We start from the raw sequence: 10693 nt of genomic DNA, 5'->3' as shown, positions 1-10693 counted from the left end.
GCTCTGCTTAGCGTGCTTCCTATCAAGACATCATTTATCTGTTACAAGCCTCATCATTGCTGGTCAAGGAGGCTGTCTTTGATTGTATAAAAGAACCCTCAGGAGACTATGAAATGTCCCGTCCTCTCACCAGGATGTTCGCCTCATTACACCGTCCTCGGCGTCATCTGTGGGAGTTCTACTAGACACTGCAATTGTGCTCTACTATTGTTATTTCGATAAAGCTCCAACTTGTCCTATTTTTTTAAATAAACCTTGCGCAAAATAAAACTTTGAGTCACGGAGTAATTATTGTAACTCCAGCAGCCGCAGCCGCCTGACCGCAGTCCGTCCTCCTCTTCCAGGTTGCGGCTGGTTGCAGGACCCTGTGGAGCTGAAGAGCTGTGCCGTTCCTCCCTTTTGTCCTCTCATGTCCCCACGTAGCCAGCTCACTGCCAGCCCAATGACTGCCTGGATCGTCCTGCCTGTCAGCCTGTCTGCCTTCTCCATCACAGGAATATGGATCGTGTGAGTCCCAGTGCAAAAGAGAACCTGTCTCTCACTCACACACACACACACACTGTCACACTTAAGCCTACTGTTGTGATGTTAGCAGGTGCTGGAGGAACAAGGACAGATGTATTTATAGTTACGTATGGTCTCCTGTAAATATCTTGTGTCATCAGAGATTAAGCCACTGCCGTCTCCCTGTGTGTGACATGTGACGCTTCCTCATATGGCCAGGTTGCTATGGTTTTCACAGCAACTCTTTCAAGTGAGAACTTTTTGAAAATGCTTTTGGTCCGTCTCCATGTCGAAGGCGGAAACGCTGCTGTGCATGCGCGCCGCTCATAGATGCCGCATGGCCTATCAGCGCCTGTTAACGCGACGCGCCTACAGCGCCGCCATCTTGGGAAGGTCTCATTCTCATGCTAAACATAAAGATCCCAGGCTAGATAATCCACAAAAACATCCGTAGCTCGCTTGCTCGTCTCCGTAGCAACACAAATAGTACCACATTTTAAAGCTGAGGACAAGCTCTATCCAGGACTCCCAGTCCCAGTGAAAACAGTGTTTCTGCATTGTTGTGTAGACGGACATCGTTTTCAGAACGTTGCTGTGTAAACCCAAAACCTTTCTGAAATGAAAATGCAAAAACGATGTCTTCCCTTGCAACCTTGTCATATAATTGGGGCCTGAATGACGGCGTACTCTTCCCCCTGTAGATATGCCATGGCTGTGATGAATCACCACGTGTGTCCTGTGGAGAACTGGTATGCTGCCTTCTCCAAAAGAAAACCAAAGCTGTTAAGTTTTTGCTCCCTTTTACACCCATTTTTAAGAGACTGCTCTCATTGTGTCACAACTGCAGGTCCTACAATGTCACATGCACAGAGGAGCTCCTGCGACCAGGCTTCCCCAAGACGTGCTGCACCATCCAGGACATTCCCCTCATCAGGTCTGCTGTTGTGCCTCTTCCTCCTCCTCATCTTCCTCGCTACTCTTCACATCTTTGTTTCTGCACAATACCAAAGCCATTTCGTGCCAGACAAGGCCCCAGGCATGAATTAGCACCTTGTTATGCTGTAACTCGGTGACAGTCATTAACCCACGCTTTGCAGGAATTGCACTTGTTTAATCTGCAAACGAGCCTCTAAAGCACAAGAGTGAAAGCGCTGAGAACTGAGGCTTTCTTCTTGTAGCATGCGGTATAGCTGCATTTACTCGTCTAAATATCGGTGCGTGTCTGGATTGCAATCAGAGCCAGCAGCTCGTTTTAATGTTATTATGATGTGACATCCTGATGAAGTATTGTTGTTTTGCTCGTCCTCCACAGTAAATGTGGTTCCTACCCTCCTGAAAGCTGCCTGTTCAGTCTGATCGGCAACGTTGGAGCCTTCATGGGTAAGGCCTCAGATTGTTGTTGTTGTTGTTGTTGTTGTTGATGATGATGATGATGAGCTTGGACCCTGAGTGAAGGGAATGTGGGTTTGAATCCCAGTTGCAGCAACAAGTTCATCCAACGTTAAAACTAGTCTCGGATGCACCTTTGCAATTATTTGGTATTATTTGCTTATAGTGACCCAGTAAAGTTATAATTTCTGTTGAATTTTGCATTAATTTTAATATTTTGAATTTATTTCTCGACAATATATTTATTTTTTGTTAGAAATGTGTCATTTGGCTGCACTGAATATATGATTGCATGAGAGGTGTTATAGAAAAAAAGAGTGTCTTACTGCATATATAGAGATTAAAACTGTATGGTGAGTGCAATAGCTTTTTGTTTTCAATTGACTCCTTCCAGAAACTAATAGATGATGATATCAGATGCTGGTGACCATATTTGGTCATTTTTGCTTCTGTTTTCTCAAGTAACTGAACTAAACTGATTTTTAAATTTAAATTATTGAGATTATATTATGTTACTGTAGTATTTCTTGTAAGAGCACAGTCACTATAGTGTTTGGCCACTTTGCATCGACGTATTTATTATAACGATAGAAGGAAATGTGAAAAAACTGTAATTGAACTTATGTACTGCACACTGAAATCGTGACTATTTGTCAACATCCAAACATGCACACATTAAGTCTAATATGTCATATTTATTGCAGTCTTGTAGTGACACATTGCATTGTTACAAGTGATTTGATTGTAAAATGAACATCTAATAGAGATGAGAACCCTGGTCCAGTGTAAACCCTGAACAATGTGCAGTTATTGCTGTAAAAGCCATTTTCCCTGTTGATTTATTTCTTCAGATAAATCAGGGAGTGAAACTCTCAGGAGCCACATTTTATCTGGAGCTGGTCACAGCGGCCAAAAATAACAACAAAAATAGCCCTGAAAAAAAAAAACAACGAGCCCAGAAGTGTCCCATGTTTACGTGAACGTTTGTTCAACCTGGTACAAAATATGAACCACCTATATAATCTAAATATAGTACCTTTGCTTTGTCAAAGTGCAGAAAGGTGGCAAATAGGTTTATTTTCTACTAATATGCAAATATTTCAGAATGTCCTGGAAAAACCTGAATTGGTAACTCCTGATTATTTAGGATTTAAGGAACATCAATCTGTTTGGATGTGTCGCCCATGTTTCAGTGACAATTAGACCTTGTGCTCAGTGACACTGATATAATGAGGCAGTGAGCAGCAGAGGTGAGAGGTGTTTAATGTGTCTTCTCTGTGTGTCGTATCAATCCTCCGTGGGGCCTGCAGACATCAGCCACCGGCCTCCCAGAACTCGCCCAGGCTCTCTAATCAATAATGAATGCAGCGCTCCTCCTCCTGCCCCCCCACCCCCCTGTGTGCACCCGCTATCCATGGCCATTATTCCTCCCGTCTCATTTCGCCGTTGCCCCAATTTCCTTCAGTCTCCACTTGATTGTGTCTGTCCTGCATTTCTCCTTCGTTACTCCCTCCACCTTTACTCCTCCAAGGCCCCTCGTTATCTTCACCCCCGAGCATTTGTGTTTGTAGAGATCTCGCTGAAAGTGTTTCAAAACCGTCGATTCAGACCTTCAAGACTGTTATTTTATGGTGGTTGATGCAGGTTGATGGTTTTCAAAACACTGGTGCCAGGAGTCGGTTCCGTTATGAAATCAGAGCCGTCAGTATCTGAGAGAGAGCTTCCTGAGTGAGCCGGCAGTGAAACCAGGCTGATGGTCTTAACGTCAGCAGAATGACTGGCGCCACCTCCATCAGCTCAGAGGAGAACATGAACGCGAGGCTGGAAGAATGTGCGTCTCTGACCTCCGCCACCAGCGAGGCCTATTGACTCTGAGAGCCGCGGCTCACTGGACCTCACTGTAACCTGCACACACTGTTTGTGTGTTAAAATCCCAGTGGATGACAAATGACAGTGTCGTGGCCGGTTTGACCTTCAGCAGCTCCCCAGGACTCCGTCTCCCCGTCAAACCTCTGGTCAGGGGAATGTGACTGTGGTTCCTCCTTCACAACGTTTCTACAGTTTCCACTGGATTGTTTAGTGACGCCGTCTTTTCCTCCTGCAGTGGTGATGGTGTGCTACCTGCGCTACGCCCAGGTGATCGAGCACAGCCACCGCTGCTGGGTGAACACCTCCGCCCTCGTGTCCGGCTGCACCAACGCCATCGGTCTGGTCATGGTGGGCAACTTCCAGGTGAGCCGCTGGGCGCCGCCGCCGGCGGCGAGTCGAGACGTTTGCTCAGGACAAGGTGCAGACTGACGTCCTCTCTGTCCGACAGGTGGATCACGCCAAATCTGTTCACTACGTGGGCGCCGGGGTGGCGTTTCCAGCGGGGCTGCTGTTCGTGTGCCTGCAGTGCGTCCTCACCTACCGGGTGGCCGTGACCGCACTGGACTACTGGATGGCTCATTTCAGGGTGGCGCTGGCAGTGGGGGCCATGGTGTTCCTGGTCCTCAGTATCCTTCTCCACACCTGCAGGGGCCACATGTTCTCCTCTGACTGTTCTCCTCTGACTGTTCTCCTCTGACTGTTCTCTTCTGACTGTTCTCCTCTGACTGTCCTCCTGACTGTTCTCTTCTGACTGTTCTCCTCTGACTGTTCTCCTCTGACTGTTCTCCTCTGACTGTTCTCCTCTGACTGTTCTCCTCTGACTGTCCTCCTCTGACTGTCCTCCTCTGACTGTCCTCCTCTGACTGTCCTCCTCTGACTGTCCTCCTCTGACTGTTCTGCTCTGACCCTTCTCCTCTGGCTGTTCTCCTCTGACCCTTCTCCTCTGACCCTTCTCCTCTGACCCTTCTCCTCTGACCCTTCTCCTCTGACCGTTCTCCTCTGACCGTTCTCCTCTGACTGTTCTCCTCTGGCTGTTCTCCTCTGGCTGTTCTCCTCTGACTGTTCTCCTCTGACTGTTCTCCTCTGACTGTTCTCCTCTGACTGTCCTCCTCTGACTGTTCTCCTCTGACTGTTCTCCTCTGACCCTTCTCCTCTGACCCTTCTCCTCTGACCCTTCTCCTCTGACCCTTCTCCTCTGACCCTTCTCCTCTGGCCGTTCTCCTCTGGCCGTTCTCCTCTGGCCGTTCTCCTCTGGCCGTTCTCCTCTGGCCGTTCTCCTCTGACCGTTCTGCTCTGACCCTTCTCCTCTGACCCTTCTCCTCTGACCCTTCTCCTCTGGCCGTTCTCCTCTGGCCGTTCTCCTCTGGCCGTTCTCCTCTGACCCTTCTCCTCTGACCCTTCTCCTCTGGCCGTTCTCCTCTGACCGTTCTCCTCTGACCGTTCTCCTCTGGCCGTTCTCCTCTGGCTGTTCTCCTCTGGCCGTTCTCCTCTGGCCGTTCTCCTCTGACCGTTCTCCTCTGACCGTTCTCCTCTGACTGTTCTCCTCTGGCTGTTCTCCTCTGGCTGTTCTCCTCTGGCTGTCCTCCTCTGGCTGTTCTCCTCTGACTGTTCTCCTCTGACCCTTCTCCTCTGACCCTTCTCCTCTGACCCTTCTCCTCTGACCCTTCTCCTCTGGCCGTTCTCCTCTGGCTGTTCTCCTCTGGCCGTTCTCCTCTGGCTGTTCTCCTCTGACCGTTCTGCTCTGACCCTTCTCCTCTGACCCTTCTCCTCTGACCCTTCTCCTCTGACCGTTCTCCTCTGACCGTTCTCCTCTGGCTGTTCTCCTCTGGCTGTTCTCCTCTGGCTCTTCTCTTCTCGCTCTTCTCCTCTGACCCTTCTCCTCTGGCTCTTCTCCTCTGGCTGTTCTCCTCAGGTTGTTCTCTTCTGGCGCTTCTCCTCTGGCTCTTCTCCTCTGGCTCTTCTCCTCTGCCTCTTCTCCTCTGGCTGTTCTCCTCAGGCTGTTCTCCTCTGGCTGTTCCTCCTTAACTGCTCCTCCTCTCAGGCGGGATCTTCTTCATCCACGAGAGCTTCGTCCTGCAGCACGCGGCAGCCATCTGTGAGTGGGTGTTCACGGTGGACATCCTGGTGTTCTACGGCACCTTCACCTACGAGTTCGGCACGGTGACCAGCGACACCATGACGGCGGGGCTGCAGCAGAGCCTCCACCACGGCTCGGGGGTCATCATGGGCCCCCGGGCCCGGGGCTCGGCTCTGGGCGGCGCCACCAAGGGCCTGAAGTCGCCCGGCGGCAGCAGCACGTCCACACACCTCAACTGCACCACAGAGAGCATCGCCATATTGTAGCTCCGCGCCGCCGCGCCAACGTCACTGCAGAGGTGCATCAAGGGCCGCCGCGCTGAAGCAACCTGACAGGGGAGGAGAGTGAGTTCTGATATGTGTGACCATCCATCCATCACCAGGTAATTTCTTGGGTAACGCGCCAGCGCCTTCGTGTTTGGCCGCCGGCGGCTCGGTCCTCCGCGGCCTGGAGCGCCACGAGCACCGATGTTTCCTAAGATGTTGACGCGCATTAGAGCAGAGCACCGACACCACCGTGGAAACAGGAAGTCCCTTAAACCGCTTCCCAGAGTCTCGTCTCCGAAGCCTCGTGTTGCCCACCTGCTTTGGCCTTTTCTCCAAAATCTCTGCACGGCACATTTCTTTTTGAATGAAAGAACAGTTTATGTTCAACTTATGAGTTTGTGTAGTGGGTAGAACAACACTGAATGTTTCAAGAAAAGTGGATAGTTGATGTATGTTTTTTTTCCAGGCTGTAGGCACTCGGCCTCTTAATCAGTCGATCACAAACACTCCCTAAACCTCTTTCATTTCACTTTTTCTCCTTTTTATTTTTTTATTTGGTTGCACTGATCATTTGACGGTGAATGCTGATGGCGTTTATTTCCCAAATCAAATGTATTCTGAGCCGCTGTCAGTCTCCAAATCATCTCGTGTGTGAACGACGAATGGTGTTTTCTTTAAGTCACTTCAAGCTGAAGATGGAGCCTCGCTGTCGCTGCCATTCCCGCCGTTCCCGCCATTCCCGCCCTCGCCCAGACGTCACTGCATTTTTAACATTTCCATTTTATGCTTCTTTGGGTTTTTTGTTTTTTTGTTTTTTTTTCTCTGATGTCACGTCCGATGCAATAATCGCCATCAGTCATTGGATCATTTCCGCTCCGCTGGAGGAAATAATGCCTTTTTATTTGCAGCACGTCACAGTTGAACACAGGGCTCCTCTTGTTTTGAAATAACAAGCGAGACATTTGAAATGACCTACATCTGGGAGGAACACCGACCCGACTGGCGCGTTGACAGAAGCAACTCCGGTCCAACACGTTGATTTTGATTCCAGGCTGGACCTTCGGAAGCCTTATCGGAGTTTAGAGCACCAAGTGTGGCGAAGCCTTGTCAGTACTTACAGAAGACGTCGCCTGGAAAGTGTCACAACCACGAGATATCACAGCGGTTGTGAACTGATGGGACAGTCGTGTATTGAGAATTGTTGATTTGGTTTTTGTTAAAGGACCAGTGTGTAAGATTCTGCGAGGCATGAAGACATTTTAAACACTCCAGATTTTATTTACAAAAAAAAAAAATGTATATTCTATTTAATTTGATTGTATTTTTTATTATTATTTTAAAACTTTATTTTATTTAATTGTATTTTTTCCAACACAAATCAGACCATGTTTGTGGTGTTAGCTTGAAATGCTAAACTCCCCATGTTTACACACTGACAGTAAAACGTTCTCTGTAGAAACGACGAAGCAGTCGTTATGCCGTCCTCAAACGTTTTTTTCATGTAAATCGGATACTGAAACGACGATAACGAGATTTAAACTGCTCGAACAGATCTGCACAATGCATCACTTAAAACGCGTTTTAAACATCACGGCTATCAACCCACTTCAGGGTTTAGGACTCGTCCACGTCCTTCCAGGAAAGAATAAGCTTTTTATGTTTGAACTCTCTCTTGGCGTGCCACCGCAGGCCCACGAGTGTTTGATTTGGCGAGTGCCTCCGAGTCGTTACACACGGGTCCTGGCGGGGGAGCGACGCCACGCTGCTCACACGTCCTCCTCAACGCACCGACTCACAGTGTTCTGCCTGTTTCCAACACGCCTGTCCAGGACCACACGGGACGCCAGCAGCAATACACACACACACACACACACACGCACACACACACACACACACACAGGTTGAAAAAGGTCACGTCACCTACCTCGTTTTATCTTTTAGCAGAGTCCATGTTCCAGACGGAAGGCTGCAGTTTCAGCGTCACCGTGATTGGAAGTATTTGATGGTGATGTACAGAAGTCTCCAGAGGTTACACAAGATGCATATAATCATCTTTTCTTTTTTAAAGAACCATCGTTTTGTGGGAACAGCAGCAACCCGGTTTTGTTCTGCAAATCTTGCCAAAAAAGAAAGAGAACAAAAAACAACCCAGACTGAACTCGCAGGAGTTTTGATTGTTTTTGTTTTTGTGTTTCTGCAGCAGGTGTGTGATTCAGTGTCCGGTTTGAGCCTTACCCCCCGAGCCCTGTGCCCGGGGAACTTTCTTTATTTGTTTTTGTTTTTGTTTTTTTATGTTCAGCTGTAGCCGAATTCACCAAACTGTAACCGAGTCGCGAGACTCCAAAAATGGCAGCTCGTAGGAGCCCACACATCAGGGCTGAGTTCAACTTGTAACACCGTCACACCATCTTCCACAGGCCAAATGTTGCTTTCAACCGTGGAGGTTTCTTTTGTTTTTCCTTGCTTTTCTGTCAGAATATGCACTTCAGTGAGCCGTCCGTCCGCGGGGGAGGGGTTTCTGTGGGAGAACACACACACACACACACACACACACACACACACACACACACACACACACACACACACACACACACACACACACACACACACACACACACACACACACACACACACACACACAAAGGCTGCCTGACATGTCGTTGTCTCTACAACACAGAAACCAATGTCAATAAAATGTACCGGTCCTATTTCTTTGTTTTTAATTTGTTTGAAAAATGTGTAAAACAATGAAAACGGTTGAGAAATCCCTCGGGGAAAATGGGGGGGGGGGGGGGAAATCAAGTTGACACAAATGATTCTGTTTCCTTTTATAAATTGTGTAAATATGTATGATTTGTCTATCGGTTAGGTATTTTTCTTTTGACAGAGATTTATATTCAAATATGAAATAAAAATGATAAATTATTACATGTTGTTTGTTATTATGAGCGAGTCTCTCAGAAAACAACAAACTGGGCGATCATGTTTGGCAGCATAATTTCCTCGTGCTAAAAATGAGATGGAAATCACAGAATACATCTTTATTTTTTAACCTGAGGCAAAATCTTTGGAGTGAATAAAGAGAAAGCATTGTCCTCATATAAACCAGTAAGAAACTGAGCCCATTTGGGGAAAATGTTGAGCTTTAAGTTGCAAAATATGTGCATATTTGGTCATTTAATATTAACCGAGAGAAGTGAAGAGAGAAACACTACAGAGTGGAATCAATGACGTGAATCAAGTCACATCTGCTTTTAGCACTTTCTTCAATATCAGAACATCACGGGATGTGCTGAATGGAGGAAGGTTGAAATGTTTCACTGAACAGAGACCCGTCAGAGCCAGCCAGGACTATCTTTAGCACCAATAGAACCTCCACGGAGGGTCGACCGCAACAAGGTGGAGTCTGTGTCCAGTTCCAGGAAGAGACTGAGGAATTCATCCAGCTCAGGTTCCAGCTGACGACCAGTGAAGGAACAGACCAGCAGCCCACCAACGGACAACCAGCAACTTTAGTGTCACTGATTCATCTCTAACCCAGAGCTTAACCAGGGGTCTCATGCTGTGAGGAGCACAGTCACCACTTCACCACTGTGCAGTCCAGAGGGAGTTCAGAAAGCTTGGTTTACATCCTCAGTTGGTCAGTGAACAGCTTCCTGCTGAGTTACTTTACAGCCCCGGGTCTCTCTCTCTCTCTCTCTCTCTCTCTCTCTCTCTCTCTCTCTCTCTCTCTCTCTCTCTCTCTCTCTCTCTCTCTCTCTCTCTCTCTCTCTCTCTCTCTCTCTCTCTCTCTCTCTCTCTCTCTCTCTCTCTCTCTCTCTCTCTCTCTCTCTCTCTCTCTCTCTCTCCCTCTCTCCCTCTCCCTCTCCCTCTCCCTCTCCCTCTCCCTCTCCCTCTCCCTCTCCCTCTCCCTCTCCCTCTCCCTCCCTCTCCCTCCCTCTGCATCCTGTTTACACTTCCTGTACCTTGTTTCCTCTTTTGCACTGACAACATGGAGTTGGACAGTTTTTGGGCAGACAGCAGAAACCAATGATAGAAAATAAAAAATGTACTTTCATTACTACTTTTTTTCCCCTTTAAAATAATAGTTTACAATTAAATTACTATTAATAACTCTAACCTACACACACACACACACACTGAAGTAAAGTATAACCCAGTACAATGCCATTAAAACTAGTTTTACCACTTTTTTCCCCATTTAATTTATTGTAATTTTTACCTGAATAAAAGGACGATGTATTGGGAAAACCGTTGTCATTTCCATTAATTTGCTTCAATCGTCTGCAAAAACATTTAAAGTGACAAAAACATCCTGAGAGGAATTGTTTCGTCTTCTTTTACTACCTCGGTGTTTTCCCCACACGTGCCTTCTACGCTTTTAATTTAAGTGCCAATATAGTATGCAAATTAAGCTGCGCCGTACCGAAGACTTGATTGGCTGAAACCAAAACGTCCGGAACGGATGGATGACGTCAGGCGGGCGGGTCTCACCGGCACACACAGAGCATGCGCAGTGTTCCTTGCAGTGTGACCGGTTGTATTCATGTCAACTCTTCTCTCATAGTTATGTTAGAAAGGAGGCGAG

General features: G+C 47.6%; 1 protein-coding gene across 1 annotated transcript; it reads left to right on the top strand.

Moving 5' to 3' along the window:
• The first annotated feature begins 398 nt into the window (after positions 1-398).
• LOC308132433 (transmembrane protein 150A-like) lies at positions 399-8805 on the top strand. Its single transcript, XM_080499533.1, has 7 exons — positions 399-507; positions 1206-1253; positions 1352-1438; positions 1817-1884; positions 3998-4125; positions 4211-4388; positions 5804-8805. Exons 1-7 carry the CDS (start codon positions 410-412, stop codon positions 6103-6105), a joined length of 909 nt encoding a protein of 302 aa, XP_080355659.1. The 5' UTR covers positions 399-409; the 3' UTR covers positions 6106-8805.
• Positions 8806-10693: the final 1888 nt, after the last annotated feature.

The sequence above is a fragment of the Blennius ocellaris genome (genome assembly GCF_963422515.1).
Source record: "Blennius ocellaris genome assembly, chromosome: 7".
NCBI lineage: Eukaryota > Metazoa > Chordata > Actinopteri > Blenniiformes > Blenniidae > Blennius > Blennius ocellaris.
This window is presented reverse-complemented; position numbering and strand designations above follow the sequence as displayed.